The sequence below is a fragment of the Coregonus clupeaformis genome, chromosome 19 (genome assembly GCF_020615455.1).
Source record: "Coregonus clupeaformis isolate EN_2021a chromosome 19, ASM2061545v1, whole genome shotgun sequence".
NCBI lineage: Eukaryota > Metazoa > Chordata > Actinopteri > Salmoniformes > Salmonidae > Coregonus > Coregonus clupeaformis.
In genome coordinates, this window is record NC_059210.1 from 5421571 (window position 1) to 5442461 (window position 20891).

The 20891-nt window shown below is 43.7% G+C and overlaps 2 protein-coding genes across 6 annotated transcripts in view; both read right to left on the bottom strand.

Moving 5' to 3' along the window:
• The window catches only part of LOC121531731 (transcriptional enhancer factor TEF-3-like), a 45048-nt gene extending 44344 nt beyond the window's left edge, over positions 1-704 (bottom strand). For all 4 annotated transcript variants that reach the window (XM_041837139.2, XM_041837137.2, XM_041837138.2 and 1 more), the window contains exon 1: positions 553-704. In XM_041837139.2, coding sequence (XP_041693073.1) covers positions 553-659 — 107 coding nt within the window. In that variant the 5' untranslated portion in view covers positions 660-704. The remainder of the gene's footprint in view (positions 1-552) is intronic.
• An 86-nt stretch (positions 705-790) lies between these two features.
• LOC121531730 (DENN domain-containing protein 2A-like) overlaps positions 791-20891 on the bottom strand; it is a 39988-nt gene continuing 19887 nt past the window's right edge. Inside the window, exons 4-21 of one of the 2 annotated variants that reach the window (XR_005994182.1) lie at positions 20298-20425; positions 18465-18583; positions 18009-18206; positions 17457-17550; positions 16950-17000; positions 16618-16805; positions 16309-16418; positions 15182-15251; positions 14946-15023; positions 11175-11315; positions 10729-10877; positions 8842-9019; positions 8631-8672; positions 8381-8477; positions 7949-8230; positions 7712-7798; positions 4418-6415; positions 791-874 (exon numbers count right to left, since the gene is read on the bottom strand). Coding sequence is in view for 1 of the 2 variants with exons in the window: in XM_041837135.1 (XP_041693069.1) it covers positions 6384-6415; positions 7712-7798; positions 7961-8230; positions 8381-8477; positions 8631-8672; positions 8842-9019; positions 10729-10877; positions 11175-11315; positions 14946-15023; positions 15182-15251; positions 16309-16418; positions 16618-16805; positions 16950-17000; positions 17457-17550; positions 18009-18206; positions 18465-18583; positions 20298-20425 (2032 nt within the window). In the remaining variant the exon portion in view is untranslated. Of the gene's footprint in view, positions 875-4417; positions 6416-7711; positions 7799-7948; positions 8231-8380; positions 8478-8630; positions 8673-8841; positions 9020-10728; positions 10878-11174; positions 11316-14945; positions 15024-15181; positions 15252-16308; positions 16419-16617; positions 16806-16949; positions 17001-17456; positions 17551-18008; positions 18207-18464; positions 18584-20297; positions 20426-20891 lie in introns of those variants that run through there. The other variant, XM_041837135.1, reaches the window with a different exon arrangement.

Consider the following 20891-nt stretch of genomic DNA (forward strand, 5'->3'; position numbering starts at 1 on the left):
CATTCAACTGGGATCTCCACCACACCACCACCATTGATAGAGAGAGAATGAGAGAGAGAGGGAGGGAGAGAGAGAGAGAGAGAGAGAGAGAGAGAGAGAGAGAGAGAGAGAGAGAGAGAGAGAGAGAGAGAGAGAGAGAGAGAGAGAGAGAGAGAGAGAGAGAGAGAGAGAGAGAGAGAGAGAGAGAGAGAGAGAGAGAGAGAGAGAGAGAGAGAGAGAGAGAGAGAGAGAGAGAGAGAGAGAGAGAGAGAGAGAGAGAGAGAGAGAGAGAGAGAGAGAGAGAGAGAGAGAGAGAGAGAGAGAGACTTGGACAGACACATCAAGGAGGAGATCATATCAGGGTTATTTTAAGGCTCAATCAGCACTCTCTATCTAGTCAATTACACTTTAACACTCAAGCTGGATGTACAGTACTGATCACATATTGACTAGGGTGGGCCAGGAGTTTTTGCTGACCATGTGACCTGAATAGATCATTAGGTTTCTGGGTAATGTATAAGTAAGCTCTCAACAACATAGAGGCAACAGAGAGACACTCAGGAATGATAAGACCTCAATGGAGAACGACGTTCCTTGATGGGTCTGTGTCTTTGGGGCTGGGACAATATGAATGTTTTTGGTCCGATTCCTAAACCCCAACACCCTCCAAAGTCCTTCATGTTCAGTCCAAATATTGCCAGGAGTGTTCGGTCCTTGCCATAAGCTCGTGGACACACACCCACACAATCCCCTTCTTCATGCTATCAACAGGGAGTTTGGGTCCTTAGACGTCTTTAGGCAAAGTGTTTTGTTCTCTGCCTCATTTGAACACGCTCTCGCTCATGGAGTCCCCTCCCGAGGCATCATTTCTTGGACAGGAATTTCATCTTATTTCCTGAAAATAAAAACAGCCAACAGAACCAGATCAAAATAACTTTGGCGTGAGTGACAACCTTTTCATACATTGAAGAGGAATGTAGTTTCACGAATGTAACAACTATTATTCAGTGACTTGGTATATGATGCATGTAGGTATTAGAGTGGATAGGGTGTACAGTGGCGTACTAAAGTATTCTTATTTTGTTGCCTGGAATTAAAATGGAGTTTTTCCTGCTCTGGTCACTGGGTGAGGCCCGTCTCTATCATTGTTTGTTTTCCTCTAGAGGCAAATCTGGGTTGCCAATTGACGTTTAAGGCTATTGACATGGTTAGTCATGATAATGTGTGATTTGCCTGGTTGTATCTGGGCTGCCTGGTGGTGTGCTGTAGGGGTGTAAAGGGAAAAACAGGAGGGAAGGGGTTGTCCTGATGAGTCACTGAGTGTCACGTCTGAGTGAGGAACAATCTCCATCCAGCCAGTCCACCCTCTCTTCCTCTGAGCCCCCTGGCATTCCAATGGGCTTCCTGTAAATGAGCTGGCCAGATAACCCTGCTCACACACATGCACCTAACAACACTATGTAAAACAACTGAGGAGGGCAAACGTAGACTGTAGAGCCCCTTTCTTTGCTCTGGTGGTGAACCTTAGTAACTTTTTAAATGAGGGGTCTATGGTGAAATGGTATTTGTGGTTTAAATGAGGGGTCTATGGTGAAATTGTATTTTTGGTTTAAATGTGGGGTCTATGGTGAAATGGTCTTTGTGGTTTAAATGAGGGGTCTATGGTGAAATTGTATTTTTGTTTAAAATGAGGGGTCTATGGTGAAATGGTCTTTGTGGTTTAAATCAGGGGTCTATGGTGAAATGGTATTTGCTGTGCTCAAAGAGAGTACATGTATTTACTTTGCTCACAAAGTAACCTGGAGTGCAACTGTAATTACAATGTAATAGTCCAACACTGAAAAAGAAAGAGAAAGTTTTAGTGTAGAGAGAGCTGTGGGGCATAAACCATTAGAATGCTGGTTAGGTTCCTCAGCCAAAGTGTCCAACAGGGTTAATTGACATAAGCCCCTTAAATCAGGTGGTCCCTTCCACAGTCCCCCTCTCCCCCATCTCAGCTCCTCTCCCATGGGCCCACTCAACGGGATAATCTCCCGGCTGATGCTGCGCTCAGGGGGCGCAGATCCCCTCACATACACGCACACACACACACACAGATGCACACACACACAGACGCACACACACGTAGGAAGCAGGTATGTGTACTTCACAGAAATGCACACACATAAACGTATGGAACAAATAAGATATGCACTCATAAAGATGCATACTCACACACAAACACAGGCACACACTGATACTTTCACTTAAGATACCAGAAATACACATAGGACTACACTACACACACCTATACAAACTATGCAGCGTTGCCCACACCCTCGCCACCCTTTGACCCCCAATCATAAGAGGCAACAGCTGCATCAGTTTCCCCTTGCCCCTGGCACAGTGCTCACTGCCTACTCAGTGTGTTGTGGGGTGGGTAGGACTGAAGGGGGGCTGCAGGGGGCCTCAACGCCAGAGAGGGTTAGGGGTGAGGGGGATGGGGGGGCAGGAGAGACGGGGGTGCTACAGTATATTCAAGTCATACCTCATAATAATCACATAGAGTACAGGGTCAAGAGGGAGACTGGTCTGCATGAGTTCAATCCAAGATTAACCCTACAAAGAGATCCATCAAACATATACACTAATACAGCCCAATGACTTATTGGACATATGTATGTAGAGACTAGAGAGGAGGATTGTTGGTAGACGCCGGTTGTTGGGGCTTGGAGGCCAGGGGATTTCTTTGTTCTGTAGGGCTAAAATCTAAGGCATTATTCTGCTTTCTCGTGTGAGTGGAGGAGGAATGCTCGCTATGTGGGATGAGCACACTGAATAATAGTCTCCTCAGCACAGGGCCAATCTCAGGGCAGCTCAATATACTCACAGACACAGACAAATGTTCACTCACACACACAGAGACACACACACACACACACACACACACAAAGAGACGCAAATACACCAAAGAGACGCAAATACACACACACAGTGCTTATGAGTTTTGATCAATTGCAGAGACATGATGATATGGACACACTGACACACAGAGACAGAATGACAAGTTAGCAATCACTCTCATCATTAGTAGGCTACAGTTTGTAAATTAAAAACAGACTAGGACAGTGCACTCAGAGACCCCAAGACAGAAAAACTAAGAAGTGAGCAAGGGTTGAGAAAATTAATTAACGCTTGGCTGTCATACAGTAGTTGAGAGTGCCCTAACAGGTGTGTGCTTGCCCCCTACCTCTCCATGCCACTGGCCCATTCCATCTATTGCTCCTGTGGAACACACCCTCCCTTGCCCCGGGGGAGTGCCCCCGGATGGACTATCACACACACCACTCTAACCCTGCTCTGGGACCCGGACCAAAAATACTCCCTCACACAGCCTGTCCGCACCACCATGACTAGACTCTACACAGTTTATCGACTCCACTACAAAACCAAACCCTGTGTGTGTGTGTGTGTGTGTACTGATCGGTCATCACTGCCTACGCACAACATATGCCAGGTAGCAGTGGTTGGATTGGTGACTCAAAAACAGCATAACAAGTACACTACATCATAAACAAGTCGGAAATACAATTGTTTGAAAATGTGGACGTTTTAAAACTATATAAAACGTATGCCTAATATAATTGCATTTTGCTTGGGCACAGACAATACACAGTAAACCACATTTTGTTGACTTTGTTGACACATGCATTCTGTAAATGTATGGTATGCAGACTTTTCACAGACATATTAACGTGTAGGATCATGGGAACTACTTTCATTAGCCTATAACAAATACATATTAACAATCATAATCACATAATAATACACATGTAATTGTTTTAATCGCTCTCTAGATATAGTTATTGAAGATAATATAGCTCAAGTGCTAAATTAGTATTAATAGCTGTAGTTATTATTAGTAAAAGTAATTCATAGAAATAGTTATTATTAATAGTAGACTGGTATTTTTTATTGTATTATTTGGCATAATAAAACAATTCACTCACGTCTATTATTTCGGAAACATTCTCAGATTTTCTGACAACTGATATTCTCTAAAATGATGCAACTGAAATATCTATTTTGTAAACATTATATCTATTCCTTTTATAATTTCAGTAGCCTATCACCCAGAGGAGCGCTAACGTTTAACTGCGTGCCTATGACGTTATTAGTTTCCTTTAAAAAGTTCCGGCCGAAACGCAGGAAGTACAGTGCAGGGATACAAATTTAGGAATTGGACAAAACATGTCAGAAATGTAAAGAATGTTTACCTCATACAGCGTTTTAGAAACAATGAAACCGGCAGCCAGCTGTAGTATGGCTACAACTGACCTGTCTAACTCTGATACAGAAAGTTTGGTAGCAACTTATGAGAGGCATTGGTTTATGAAAGAACACAGATGTATGTTCACTTACAAAACAAAGAGACAGATAGAATATTTTGTAAACGTACCTGTTGAAAGTCAAGCAAAAGACAACACCGCTGGGTCAAGCACGCAAGTGGAATTTTTGGGTCAGATTTCTGTAAATAAACATATTTATTTGTCTCGCCTTTCCTGAGTCGTTTGAAGCGCGAGGAGGGCTGGAATTTAAGGAATTAGCTGTGGTATGACATGAAGCCTGGAAGGCAGAGAAAAAGACGAGGGGAAAGAGGGAGGCAGGACCGACGGGTCAACACGTAATGAGGGAGGGGAATTGGAGGGGACGGCGTTCCGAAAAGGAAAAGAAAGCCAGCCTTGGTAAGGGAAAAAGGAAATCACATCAAGAAAAACAGAGGTCGGGGATTGTCATTGCCTCAGAGAGGGACAAATACACACAAAGGGACAAAGCTATTGAGCTACTGCGAAAACTTATCAGCCCTCTTATAATTATCTGAAGTTGTGAAATAACCCTACAATAAAGATTAAAATACCCCTCTTGGCTATTTTATTTGTTTATAGGGCACTATTCAAGTAATACATGAGATAACCTAATATAAATTACTATTGATATTAGGTTATATAAACTATAAATAGACTGTATACGTTTTTTAAACTTGTAATGTCCTTTGGCAAAATATGTTGATATATTTCGTTCATAATAATGATTTTTCATTTGATATCAGTGTTCATTTATTTATAGCTAACGAGGAAAATCGATTGTGCTATTAATCTTTACAGAAACCATAATAAATTGAGCACTGGTAGAGAGGACTCTGAACAACTGGAGCGTCAGTATTGAATGAAATGGGTAATAGAGAGCCCTCCAGTGGATAATGTGGGTAATGACTTAAAAATGAAGCGCTCAATTGTACGATACTGTCCTTTTGTATCGTAAAATCAAGTCATTAACCCATTGTACATTTGTTGGAAATGTAAACAATATTATGAGCGATTTAATAATCAGTTTATAACGTTGTAATAGCTGTTACTTCCTCAGCAAGAACAATCAGGCATGAATGGAGCCCACATCCTTGTATTTCTTAATTAAAAATCACTTTATTTAATAGTTTCATTGCATTTTCAAATCAAGTTTAAGGCGAAACTAGTGGTGTTTTACAATGACATATCGATTTGTTGTAGGCCTACTTTGTCTTCATCCAGGTATGATTTCCTGATAATTTCTCTCTCGTTTCCTCTCTTTTTTGGCTTACACCCATTCCAATCTATAGATCACTCTCCTGTCACAGTGGTATATTTCCTCAATAGTAACCCAGTGGTCTACAACCCCTCCTCCATACAGACTACATAAAGCCCATCACAAACTATAGGATATTCTTTTGCTTTCATTTGAAGGAGGGAAAAAGGAAGAGATAAAGTTATTCTAAAAAGTATACAGTATAAATTAACTTATAAGCCTCCTGTTAACAAAGAAGTTGTACTCAATAGAAATATGTGGAATGTTTAAAAGGTACTGTACAAAATGTAATGGTCTTTTGGTCCACCCAGCAACATCCTCGATGGAGTTCTCATTGGTGCCTTTCAGGTTTGTGGGTGGAGTCATTCTATCCCAACTCTAGGAATGGAAATTGACTGTGCTATACAGTACATCAATGTACACTATAAAGACTGACAGCTTTACAAAAGTAAGCTCTCAACAACAGAGGCAACAGAGAGACACCCAGGAATGATAAGACCTCAATGGAGAATGACGTTCCTTGATGGGTCTGTGTCTTTGGGGCTGGGACAATATGAATGTTTTTGGTCCGATTCCTAAACCCCAACACACTCCAAAGTCCTTCATGTTCAGTCCAAATATTGCCAGGAGTGTTCGGTCCTTGCCCAGCATGTGTGTCCATAAGCTTGTGGACACACACCCACACAATCCCCTTCTTCATGCTATCAACAGGGAGTTTGGGTCCTTAGACGTCTTTAGGCAAAGTGTTTTCTTCTCTGCCTCATTTGAACACACTCTCGCTCATGGAGTCCCCTCCCGAGGCATCATTTCTTGGACAGGAATTTCATCTTATTTCCTGAAAATAAAAACAGCCAACAGAACCAGATCAAAATAACTTTGGCGTGAGTGACAACCTTTTCATACATTGAAGAGGAATGTAGTTTCACGAATGTAACAACTATTATTCAGTGACTTGGTATATGATGCATGTAGGTATTAGAGTGGATAGGGTGTACAGTGGCTTGCGAAAGTATTCACCCCCTTGGCATTTTTCCTATTTTGTTGCCTTACAACCTGGAATTAAAATGGATTTTATGGGGGTTTGTATAGTTTGATTTACACAACATGCCGACCACTTTGAAGATGTAAAATATATTTTTATTGTGAAAAAACAAGAAATAAGACAAAAAAACTGAAAACTTGAGCGTGCATAACTATTCACCCCCCCAAAGTCAATACTTTGTAGAGCCACCTTTTGCAGCAATTATAGCTGCAAGTCTCTTGGGGTGTGTCTCTATAAGCTTGGCACATCTAGCCACTGGGATTTTTGCCCATTCTTTAAGACAAAACGACTCCAGCTCCTTCAAGTTGGATGGGTTCCGCTGGTGTACAGCAATCTTTAAGTCATACCACAGATTCTCAATTGGATTGATGTCTGGGCTTTGACTAGACCATTCCAAGACATTTAAATGTTCCCCTTAAGCCACTAGAGTGTTGCTTTTGCAGTATGCTTAGGGTCATTGTCCTGCTGGAAGGTGAACCTCCGTCCCAGTCTCAAATCTCTGGAAGACAAACATGTTTCCCTCAAGAATTTCCCTGTATTTAGCGCCATCCATCATTCCTTCAATTCTGACCAGTTTCCCAGTCCCTGCCGATGAAAAACATCCCCACAGCATGATGCTGCCACCACCATGCTTCACTGTGGGGATGGTGTTCTCGGGGTGATGAGAGGTGTTGGGTTTGCGCCAGACATAGCGTTTTCAATTTATAACATTTTTGACATGCATTTTCTGGATTTTTTTGTTGTTATTCTGTCTCTCACTGTTCAAATAAACCTACCATTAAAATTATAGACTGATCATGTCTTTGTTAGTGGGCAAACGTACAAAATCAGCAGGGGATCAAATACTTTTTTCCCCTCACTGTATATGCACGCACCACTTTTCCGTTATTTATTTTTTTAGAATTAATTGAAACAAGTTATTTTTTAAATTTTACTTCCCCAATTTTGCCTATTTTGTGTATGTCCATTACATGAAATCCAAATAAAAATCAATTTAAATTACAGGTTGTAATGCAACCAAATAGGAAAAACGCCAAGGGGGATGAATACTTTTGCAAGGCACTGTACGGGAGAGGATCTGGGCCTTACCTAGACCCTTGAGGAACTTGTTGACCCCACGTTGTTCGCTACCTGGGAGAGAGTCCAGGTAATCTTGTGACCTCACCTCAAACAAACCTGGACAGACAACAACAAGGTAGAATGATGAGAACACACACATAAAACTATTAGTTATGCATTTCAGACAGGCATACAGACTCCAAAAGCAGACGTATCTTATGGGAGTGCCCAAAACCAGGTACTAACAGAATTCAAACCCTCTACTACCTCTCTCCACACCTCTTAGACCCTGCCTGCGCTGCTCCCTCTCTGCCACGAACCCAGTGAACATCTGGGTCTCCATGAAGACCTCCAGGAACCTCTTCAGACTCTTGGAAGTGACGGCCTTGCGGAAGGCCTCACGCTGAAAGCAGGATGGGGTGGGGGAGGAGGGGGCTCCAGACTCGTCCTCTCGATCCCCCCCGCCCATGAAGAGAGGGTAGTGGCCCACCATCTCCACGAAGAAACGTACAAATGTCTCCGACACCATAGTGCTGAGTGAGCTTGAGTCTGGAGAGAGAGAGAGTTTCAACATAGAGGTCATGAGTATGCATACGGTAATTAACATATATCAATAGTCATCATAGACCTTCGTCAAGCCTGTATCAGTCACAACAAGACTCTGCTGCGAGAGGTGTTCATATAGTAGCACTGACTCACTGGTGGGCATCTCACTGGCCAGTTCCTTCCTCTTGTCCAGAACATATTCCAGAGCAGCCTGCAACTTGTGAGGCAGGATGGAGTCCTCGTCATCCAGCTGGAGAGGAAAGATTGAGGTGTGAGAGGAAATGACGACTGTGTCCCATGAGCAGAGAGCTGTAGCTGCATCTATGGGTGTAGCTAATTATGTAAGAGACATACAGTATGTTGATTGTCTGTTGCTATGGGTACCATTGTTAGGGATGTATACCTGTCTGAGGAAGCGGCTGTTGCCGAGGTCAACCACCAGGACCTGAGGAGAGAGCAGAGGGCGGGGATGTCATTTCTGGACAGTGTGGCAGCCTAAGCTCTTTCTCAGAGTAGACCCACAGAGACCATTGTTTGTTGAGGAAAGAGATGAGGTCAAGGTTCGCACGCACGCACACGCACACAGTGGGCTGGGCTCAAGGGCCTGGTCTCACCTCCTCGATGGGCAGCTCTTTGAGGCTGGGCAGGGAGCTGGATAGCAGGCCCACGATGAAGGGGGTAGGGGTACACACTATGTCCAGCATGGAAGGGGGCAGCACGGGGATGTAGGTGTGCTGCCAGGTGAACGGGTAGAGTAGAGCCACCACCGCATGGCAGCACTGAGACAGAGTACTGCAGAGAGAGGGAGGGAGAGAATAGGATGTCAACTGCCAGAACCGAACAAGTTGTTATCTCATTCATTAAAAACCTTCTACGGGCAAAAATATGACCGTAGTGGCAGCCTACACATAGCCACGTCATATAATCACAGTATGCTTTGTACTGTATTCAATTCAGTTCCATATTCTACCACAAGGTGGTAGTAGTGGTTTCTCCAGCCATTGTCAATACTTGTTTTAGAACATAAAACTGAACATTGCACTTTTTAAAGCATGGCTTTAATGTATGAGGAATTGTTAGTGAATCTTTTTAGGGGGCGTGATTTAACGCTATAAATATATTGCGGGAGCGAATGATCTAACCCCACACTGTTAACTTAATGCCTCCAATGTGTGTGTCTGTTTTCATTTAATTAAGTCAAAAACAAATCAGTGAGTGTGAGGCCAAGTTTCCACTCATTTCAATGCAACAGTAGAAGAATGTCAGTGGAACGATTCACAAGATTTTCAGAAACATTTAATACTGCGTTTACACAGGTAGCCCAATTCTGATATTTCCCCCCTAATTAGGCTTTTAACCAATCAGATCAACTCTTTTGCCAGTAATTGGGCAAAATATCAGAATTGGGCTGCCTGTGTAAACTCCGTCTAAGTGACACACAGGGAAATGCACATCCAAGAAAGACTATAAAGCATTTCCAGGGTCTATCTCAAGGCACCCGTCAATAGCAGGTGACTAGTGGATGCTAGTGCTTCAATCAGTTGCACACACGGCAGTCTTAACGCTTTCACTTCTACACTAACCCTGTATCTGGCTTCCATTACATATTTCCAGAGAGAAATTATTGTTCCCTAGACGACTGTATAACACAACAGCATTCCTTCCTTAACACTCTCTCTTCTCTTTCTGTCTCTATTCCAGGAGCCGTCTGTCTGTGTCTGTCTGGTGTGTCTTTGTCACGTCCTGTTCTCTCTCTTCTGCCTCTCACCTGATTTGATCTCACTGGTCTAAAGTCGGTTTACTCATACAGTATAACAAAAAGGTAGCTAGATACAGTAAGTACTAAGTTGTACTGATCCATAGATGACAGTATGTACTGGTAAGACAACGGTGGCTGAAAGCGTGAGGCTTAATTGAGGCTGGGTAGGAGGACACTGAGTGACACACATACCCATTACCCAGTCCATAAACAACCTCTAACCTCTTGCCTTAGCCCCTAGTTACTAGACTAGGCCGAAAAAAGGCTAGGGCTTGTTTTGGGACGTGACCACTAGGGCTGGGAATTGCCAGGGACCTCACGCGATACGATATTATCATGATACTTAGGTGCCGATATGATATGTATTGTGGTTCTCACAATTCTATATGTATTGCGATTCGATACTGCAATTTTATTGCGTTTTGATGTTCCAAACATATTGCTCTGTATATGTCTGCAGAAGAGAGACAAGAGAGAACAAGAGGAAATTAGTTTTGATCAGTCATGGAAAACAAGTGCTGAAAAGACCTTTGCTCACAATTTTTTTTTTTTTAAGATGGAGAACAAGCTACAGGATGAAAAATAGCTGCGTTTTGGCGCAGGTACAGCCGACTAGCGCTATCTAACGCTACCTAGCAAAAAAATTAAAATTATAATGACAAATCGATACTTGGAGTCAAAGTAACTGTATAGATTGTTTCCCCCATCACTAGTGGCCACAGAGCACACAGTAGTGTTCCACCTGAGTTTGTCAGCGGTGAAGATGACCCTGCGCTCCAGCAGCAGAGAGGCGAAGACTCTGAGGAGCAGACGCAGCGACAGAGAGGAGAACAGGCATTCAAAGTCCACATGCTCCAGACGAGAGTCAGACGGACGACACAGCTCTATCACCTGGGAGAGATGGAGAGAGAGGGAGAGCGAAAAAGAGAGAGAAATAGAGAGTTATTTACATAGACGCAGATACACACACAACACACATAGGCTACTAACGCATAAACCAACACATCACACACAGGGCTAAGTCACAAAACACACTTGCATACAGCACAATGTACACACATCCAAAGTTTATAACATACTAGATAAACACCTCAAGTCAATTACGTTTTCAGTAAAGTGAAGGCTGCATCCTATGGCCAGTGGTGGAATCAACTCTAGCCACCCTACTCTAACGTTATTCCCCCTCACCTCAGTGCCTGAGCCAGGCAGGAAGTTCTTCACAGTGATGGTTCTCCCCGGGGCGGGGAACGGAGCCTCCATGATGCCCCTCATGAAGGGCTGCACCAGGGCTGGAGAGATGGCCCTCCTCTTTTCTACCTCATCCAGGATCTAGGGGGAAGACAGCACGCACATTCACAATTCAAAATGGAGTTGGAAGTACACTATACAGTAACCTAAAGCACATTAACTTACACAATTAAATATGGTATAGAAAGTACACTAAACTGAAGCTTATAGATATAAATGCACTACTACATATTTAACCTCTTCATCCCGAGGTTCCCCATATCCGGGGTAATCCTCCCGCAATCTCAAACAATGACGTAGTACAGTTTTTAAACATGTGTGAATACCTGAATGTTATACACTACTGGAACGAGAAGCGTCTCAACTGTGAATCTAGCTAAACTGTTGTTGCCCAAATGAAAAAATATTCAGACTCCAAGCAAATATATAAGCATATAGCAAAACCAGTACTGTATTTTGAAACCGTGCATGTCCATATATTCGTAGACAGATAACGTATTTTTCTCAACCTATCTACACAAACCATTCGAAAGCTGCTACCTCACAGATTCCAACAATAGTAGCCTTGTTCCTCTATGATCAACACTCACTAAACTATTAATCAAAGAACGTCAATAACAAACTTCCTTTTTTTTATCACAACAACAAACTGCGTCTTACCTTTGTTGTTTTTGTTACCAAAAGTAGTGTCTGATCGAATAAAACCACTTGAAAAGATACTCTAGTGTCTCTCTCTCATTCCGAGTCGATTTCAATGAGTTTACATCGTTTTACATGGCCAAGAATGTATTTGAAGATGAGGTCAGTAGTTTGTTTCAATCACAACAGGCACTGTTTTGTCACCATCTTCTGGATATATAATGCAATCCCAGTGGCTTGTAATTGTGCTAATCTAATTCTACTGATCCAGAACTTTCGATAGGGAGGTCACATGTCAAAATCGACCAACCGGTTGTTGAAATATCCATGTGCGCACCTCATTGTATCGTATTAGTTGACTTGCTGCATTACGCACGGTTACGCAGAGCGCACAACAGCACTTGAATTTCGGAGGGAAAACGCAAAGTTTATAAAAATATGGCAGGCTCTAGTAAGAAATATACAATTACAGAGGTGTTAGCAATTGATGTAACTGAGTCAGGTTTGTAGGCCTCCTTGCTCGCACACGCTTTTTCAGTTCTGCCCACACATTTTCTATAGGATTGAGTTCAGGGCTTTGTGATGGCCACTCCAATACATTTACTTTGTTGTCCTTAAGCCATTTTGCCACAACTTTGGAAGTATGCTTGGGGTCATTGTCCATTTGGAAGACCCATTTGCAACCAAGCTTTAACTTCCTGACTGATGTCTTGAGATGTTGCTTCAATATATCCATATAATTTTCCTTCCTCATGATGCCATCTATTTTGTGAAGTGCACCAGTCCCTCCTGCAGCAAAGCACCCTAACAGCATGATGCTGCCACCCCCGTGCTTCACGGTTGGGATGGTGTTCTTCGGCTTGCAAGCAGCCCCTTTTTCCTCCAAACATAACGATGGTCATTATGGCCAAACAGTTCTATTGTTGTTTCATCAGACCAGAGGACATTTCTCCAAAAAGTACGATCTTTGTCCCCATGTGCAGTTGCAAACCGTAGTCTGGCTTTTTTATGGCGGTTTTGGAGCAGTGGCTTCTTCCTTGCTGAGCAGCCTTTCAGGTTATGTCGATATAGGACTTGTTCTACTGTGGATATAGATACGTTTGTACCTGTTTCCTCCAGCATCTTCACAAGGTCCTTTGCTGTTGTTCTGGGATTGATTTGCACTTTTCGCACCAAAGTACATTCATCTCTAGGAAACAGAATGCGTCTCCTTCCTGAGCGGTATGACGGCTGCGTGGTCCCATGGTGTTTATACTTGCGTACTATTGTTTGTACAGATGAACGTGGTACCTTCAGGCGTTTGGAAAATGTTTTCTGAGGTCTTGGCTGATTTCTTTAGATTTTCCAATTATGTCAAGCAAAGAGGCACTGAGTTTGAAGGTAGGCCTTGAAATACATCCACAGGTACACCTCCAATTGACTCAAATGATGTCAATTAGCCTATCAGAAGCTTCTAAAGCCATGACATCATTTTCTGGAATTTTCCAAGCTGTTTAAAAGCACAGTCAACTTAGTGTATGTCAATTTCTGACCCACTGGAATTGTGATACAGTGAATTACAAGTGGAATAATCTGTCTGTAAACAATTGTTGGAAAAATTACTTGTGTCATGCACAAAGTAGATGTACTAACTGACTTGACAAAACTATAGTTTGTTAACAAGAAATTTGTGGAGTGGTTGAAAAACGAGTTTTAATGACTCCAACCTAAGTGTATGTAAACTTTCCGACTTCAACTGTATAGTGATATACAGGTAGCTTAGTGGTTAAGAGCGTTGTGCCAGTAACCGCAAGGTCGTTGGTTCTAATCCCCAAGCCAACTAGGTGAAAAATCTGTCGATGTGCCCTTGAGCAAGGCACTTAACCCTAATTGCTCATGTAAGTCACTCTGGATAAGAGCGTCTGCTAAATGACGTGAAATTAAATAACTTGCTGTCTGGTACCTGATAAAAGTCAAATGGCACTGATGATGCCCAAATCTACCCAAATGTCTCCATTTGGTAATCCGGCTAAACATACTTCAACTAAAACCCCTACAACTTTGGTTTACTTTACTTTATTGGCATCAAACTTCACATAAGTACTCAACAGATATTGGGCTATGGTCCCATAGTGTTTAGGGGCTGCAGCTGCATAAGTCCAATAAAGCATTCCCTATAAAACCTGAAGTTACTTTCAGGCGGAATCAAAACCTCCCAATTTATGCTGTGTTCTAGCTTCATGTACTCTGACAAAGTAATAGCCACATTAATGATTTCACTTCAAAGATACATCTCACATGTGTTCCCTTTCTTTTGCTACCAAGATTATGTTTATAGCCCTTGTCGTTTTGGAGATATACTCTATTCAATTTGGGCATGCATTTACGAGGCAGGTACTTTAGCCAGGTGCCTAGTGATGAAGAGGTTAAGCAATAAGGCCCGAGGGGGTGTGGTATATGGCCAATATACCACGGCAAAGGGCTGTTCTTAAGCACGACTCAACGCGGAGTGCTAGGACACAACCCGTAGCCGTGGAATATTGGCCATATATCACAAACCCCCGAGGTGCCTTATTGCTATTATAAACTAGTTATCCAACGTAATTAGAGCAGTAAAAAATAAATGTTTTGTCATACCCATGGTATATGGTCTGATATACCACGGCTTTCAGCCAATCAGCATCCAGGGCTCGAACCACCCAGTTTATAATATAGAGTATAAACTCAAATATAAGTAAGCAGAACAGGCAACTGCACACTCACATAACCTACGTGCACATATGTTGACACATGCATGTTCACACACATAGATCAGTGGCTCATTACAGGGAGCCTATGCCAGTATTCCACTGCTGTAACCATATCAGCTGGGGTTCACATGTGTCTCTGTGTACTGGGGCCAGGGCTGCAGCTCAACAAGCCGCGGTGGGAAAGTGGCAAACAGGGAGAGGGAGGGTGGGGCTCTGTGGGTACATGTGGGCTCCAGTTCCTCTCACTGTAGGTGGCTATACTGAACTGAAGGCCGGGAGTTTGGCCTGAACATGTGACCTGACCAGGAAAAACTCCAGGCACTATGTGTATAGTATACTGTACCTTAGAGAAGAGGTCGAAACAGCCCAGCCGGCTGACGATGCAGTAGACTTCTGGCAGCCGCCGGCTTTTACCACTGGGCTGTAGACACAGAGCAGGACAGTGCAGTGAATGATAGGGCCCTCCATTTTGAATTCAAATCAATACAGGTATTTCCAATCACTATCATCACTCAGGTAGGTGATACACATGAAAGTGGATGAGGTGAAAATAACAAAGTAGCCATTTTAGTAGCCTACCAGTAAACGGCGACAGTATCCGAACCGTCTGCTCCCGTCCTCACCAGTCAGGACGAAGGAGAACGTTTCACTGGAAAATAATATAATTCACACAGGTTGGAAACTATTCATATGTTGGAGCAATAAAACAGTTAAGAAATTGAGTGAGTTGTGTGTTGAAAATAGAGCACTCAAACTCCTGTCTGTATTTCACAAAACAACCTCAATAGATTAGCCAGCCAACTTTGAAAAATGTACCTCTTATTTACCTGATTTGGAAAGAAAGTTTAAAATGGGTCACTGTGTGTCTGTGCATCACCTTTTTAAAGTAATCTTATTTATCAACTTTAAGAATGTCTAGGATAGTTAGCTGCATTGCCAACTCATTTATCCTGTTTAAGGAAAAATCCAACCACCATGGTCGTTTCTTGATGTCAGTAAAACCAATAATTCCCTACTTTGTTCTTCAGTCCTCCCCTCAAGGCAGACTTACTCTGCATAACCCACACAAAGACAGCTCCAGTCTGTCTGACAGGTGTGCATTGACCAATCCTGGCTTTCTGACAGGCACTGTGTCAGCCAGCTCAATGTCTCTGCCCTGCAGGTGTGTGTTATGGGGCTCTGACTGCATCCCAAATGGCACCCTATTCCCTATATAGTGCACTATTTTTGACCAGAGCCCTTTCGCCCCTGGTCAAAGGTAGTGCACTAAATAGGAATTAGGATCCCATTTGGGACGCAGATTCGGTCTGCTTGAGCTAACATTCCAATAACCGGTACCCATAAAACTCCCACCAGAAACACACTGTCACTTTTGGAAACAAAGCAGTGCTTGTGAGGTTGATCTGGGTCTAGGTACTATTGGGTAATGTGTGTCAAGCAGAAGTGACGGGTGGTTTCATAATAGGCCTCCTGTAGCTCAGTTGGTAGAGCATGGCGCTTACAACGCCAGGGTTGTGGGTTTCATTCCCACGGGGGGCCAGTATGAAAAATTTATGCACTCACTAAACTGTAAGTCGCTCTGAATAAGAGCGTCTGCTAAAATGTAAATAATACCTCCTAAAACACACTATTAGCAGCTCACTACCCTCCCATTCATAATTTGTCAACACCTCCTATATGGGGTGAGTGTGTGTGAGCAGCCTGACCTGGGGAAGTTGTCAACGGGGGCCCAGTCTTTAGCGTCAGGAAAACAGAACTGAGGAATGACCTTCAGTTGGTCTTCTGTTTCCCTCATGAACTTGAAGCTCCTCTCCAGCTGACACAGAGAGAATAACAAGTTAGCTTCAATGCTATGTCTGATGTTACATCACACTCACACAGAACTTCACACACTACAGAGATGCATGTGCATACACACATACTGTAGGTGCACTCATTTTAAAACTTTTTTTCACTTATAAGATGAACACGTGAACATTCCAGTTGGTTGAGGACTAGGTGTCAGCTCTGCCTACCTTGAGAGGTAACTGCTGAGTGACCTCTGGTAGATAAGGAGCTCCAGCCTTGGTCTTCTGAAGGGCCACCACTATGAAATATTCAAACAGCTTTCTCTCGTGTAGGTCCATCAGGTCCCTTTCTAGGGTCCGGTACCGCCCCGTCTGCCTCAACATGGACTGCACCGACGACAGACGCTGGCTGTGAGCTGACACATCAACAAAATACTCTTAAACCAAAGGAACGGCAGACTTCATCCAATCATGCCCCCTCTAGAAAGGAGAGAGCACTATACATTTCTGTACACACACGCATGCACGCTCACACAGATATTGTCTTGAGATGTCCTCACCTTTCAATTTCTCCTCTGTGTCACTCTCTGACTCACTGTTGTCATCTGTCACTGCATGAAAGAGAAACAAAGAAACAAAAAATGAGTGAACGTGAACAACACATTGTAAATAATGTGAAAGAACATTTGAGGCAGAACATTTCCACATATGGCATAGTACTCATACACAATAACAAACTCATTCCACATTTGTGTTTGATAAAGCAACAACAAAACCCTCGTCTAAAAAAATGGGTCAAACGCAACTGACCCAAAAATGTAAACATGCCCATAAAGCTAAGTGGATACATATGGAGGAGTGTTGTTCCTTTTATGGAGATATGAGGCAGCGTAGTCCAAACTGTGTAGTGAAAGCAGCTGTGAAATTAGTGCCTAGGGGGTAAGGGGGTAGAGAGTAGGGGGCTTGGAGAATAGGGTGGGGGGGTCGGGTAGTAAGGGGGTAGAGGTAAGTCTTTAAGCAGCTTGAGCCCCCCCCAGGTGTTCCGGGCAGGTCTACCCCAGCCTCACCTCTCCCTGAGCTGGACTCAGTAGACTGAGACACCCTCTTCATGCGTTTCTTCCCTCTCCTCACCTCGAAGATGCCGTTGATCTTCAGCACCATCTGTAGGGAGGAGAAGTAGCACAACAATAGAATCCTCCATCGTAACTTCCCAGAACCACCCTTTCACTACATAGTTAACCTGAGTGCCAGTCTATTTCTGCTTTATTAGTCAGCTCCTTGGTCATAACCTTGCCAAAAAAGGCAATTACGACGGTATTATTGGCAGAGGCATTAACAGACTGACAGCCAGACTGGCAGCAACCACACAGTACTATTCTGAGAGTTGTTGGACACAACACTTATTGGGAGACATTCTCTCTACAGGAAATATATTGTCAAAATAAATCTTCTTAACTGTCCTGTCTAGGTACATCCTCTTAACTGTCTCTGTCCTGTCTAAGGTATTCCCAGACAACTGCATGAGAGGCAGGCAATGCCTTGGCACTAGACTGGGACGTATGCAGTAGGCTGTGCCTATAAATCACTGAGGGTGGGAGTCTGGTAGGCCCCCCATTTACCTTGGGGATCTTTCTGCGCCTGCGGTTGTAGGGGTCTCCTGAGAGACTGGGAGTGTCGTCAGGGCTGCTGGGGGTGGAGGGGGGGCTGATGCGGGAGGGCGAGGAGATGCCAGTGTCCCGGTTGGTCTTACGCAGGTCCAGGAGCTTGAAGCTGCGGCGTTCTGAGTTCTGCCTGAAGAAACCCGGCTTTGAGGAGAGCTGGAGGGAGTAGAGAGTAGAGGAGGAGGAGGAAAACAGAGTAGAGTAGGAGGAGGAAAATGGGGAGGGGGGAAGGCCGAGACGTGTATCAATGTGTGTGTTAGTCCACTTTCCCTGAAATTGTATAGTAGGCCTCTATTGCCTTTGATTAAATTAGTTCAAAATCTGGTCACTATAAGCGGTTGATCACTATAACCACATTCACTTGAAGCACAATGCACATTACTAGCAGGGACAATTCATTCTACTGTAATGTACCTTGGTCGGTGTGTCGGGGACAAGAGATGAGGGAGAGGAGATGGGTAAAGAGCACTTGTTTCCAGGGCAACTTCTCTCCAACTCTATATCTTCGTAAGGGTTCTCCTTTGACGGAGGGTCTGCAGAGGAAACAAACAGACCGCCACATAAACACACAGCAACTGGCTTCTACATTTTACACTCAGCAACAATGTCCTACGTTTCTAATTGGACGGCAATCTTCCCAAACGAGTGCTCTAATTCATTGACGGTATGTTTTGGTTGGGTTTCCAATATCTTTGCTCCAGATGTGTGTATGTACAGACCTGCCAGCAGCAGTGCTTCCTTGCAACCAAGCTCATATTTCACCAAGATAAACTGCATCTGTGCTAGAGCAGGCAGCTTACACTACAGCACCAGTAACTCTAACCATTGCTGTGTGTGCAGATAAGAGAGAGGCAGGGACAGTGAGGCCCATTTTCCAGAGCCGGGGCTGGTCTCTTCTCCCTCGTCGATTAATCTACCAGATGGACCTGTTGGAGGGGGACGTCAGACAGGGACTGGGACAACCAGTTCCTCTACCCTCCCCTCCTCTCCTCTCCTCTCCTCTCCTCTCCTCTCCTCTCTTCGGAAAAACATGGAATCAGCTAGAGTACTGGTTTTCACATTTTACTGGTTGTTTCAAGTGACTAACATCTCTATATCATTATAGGCCTGCTACTCGAAGTCTGTGCTATTGAGATTTTTCTAGTGATAGTTGCTGCTTTGTCTATCTGAAAGAGCAGGCTGAAGTTGGTTGTGTTTAGCATTGGGGGGAGTTTGTATGGTGGAGACTGTAGACCTCCCCATGAGAAGACACTCAGACCCAGTTATAACAGTCTGCTGTCCTGCCTTTGTCTCTCTCTCTCTTTAGCTCCAACTCTAGCTATTCCTCCCATAGGCACATATAGCTGCTCCTACAGTGAGCCATGAGTTACTTTACCCCTGGGGGGCCAGGGGTTCGGTAGACCATGTCTGAGAATTCCCTCTAAGTGCTACACTTAGACACTGTAAGAAAATACAGACTAAGTATAGGCAGCACCCAAATGCAATAAAACACACAATTTGATTGTTATGGTTAAGCTCTATAGCATTGACCTGAATATACCCTACATGTAACGACCAATACTCATTAACACAACAGTGTGAGTGATGAAAACCATAGAAACATGGACAATGTTGCCAAAAATGCACCAGGGGACTAAGCCACTCCAACATGCCCCCCCACCCACCGCAGACCACCTCACAAAAAAATGTTTTAAAGACCGCACAAAACCGACATGATATTAAACAGGCTGGAGGTGGGGTTAGTTCAACACAGTAGACAAATAACGTAGAAACGTAGGTAAGAGCACCACATTGTTACTAATAACAATTCTGAAGCACCATGCCTCTTCTTAATTAAAAAGCTAGAGGAAAAAGCACATAAGAAAACATAACCTTAGTAACAAATGGGTTGTGTTCAATAGGTAGCAAATGCTTCTTAAATGAAGTGAAACAGAACCTGAACTTGCCAATAAGAAAACAGCTTTTTGTTTTCCACTGAGTTTTGCTACAGTGTACCCTACTGAACATGCCCCTGAACTCTGTGGCATTGAGTTGTCCCTGAGCAGAAGGGCCCACTACACCAGTCAACCCTTACAGAACACTTCCACTATCCACAGTGTTAGGAATGTACAGTATAAGAACATACTCTGTATATGTGGTCCATGCAGAAATTCTGGTGTTGCAAACCAACCAACACAGCTCCAACCAACTGAGCCATCAAGCCCATGTTAGGAACATATACTTAGGACCAGGAAGAGGGTGCGTTACCTAGTATATCCTCATATACATTTTCCTCTGATAAAGTGCGTGTGAGGCCCAGTCGGGACTGAGCATACCAGTCCACCCTGCTGCTCTCTGACGACGACTGCAGCAGATCCTCAAACTCATAGGACTTCCTGTAGGACAGACAGACACACGGATCAGCCAGGTGGGAGATACATATTGGTAGTGGAAGTAGTGGATTTAAGGTAAGGAACACAAATAATCTGGCTTGACAGTATTGGCTGGTGGTGAAGATTCAAGATGAACTGTTTGCATATGCTCTCTCTCTACTTCTGGGACCTGGGTAAAGGAAGCAGAGAAATACATATATTTCAGTCTAGAACAACCACCTATCTCTATAGCCCTCCAGATGGTAAAGGTGTGTGTGAATGTGTGTGTGCATGCGTGCCTGTGTGTGTGTGTGTGTGTGTGTGCGCGCGTGTAGGCAGACAGACTGACAGACAGATACTCCTCTTGGCCAGCTCTGAATGCCCAGCTCTGTGTGTGCGCCACTGCTGCCAAACAGTCTGGCCCAGTGGGAAACAGACAGCATCTCTTCCAATAGAGCTATTGTTCTGTAAAACTCATATAAAAAAGACT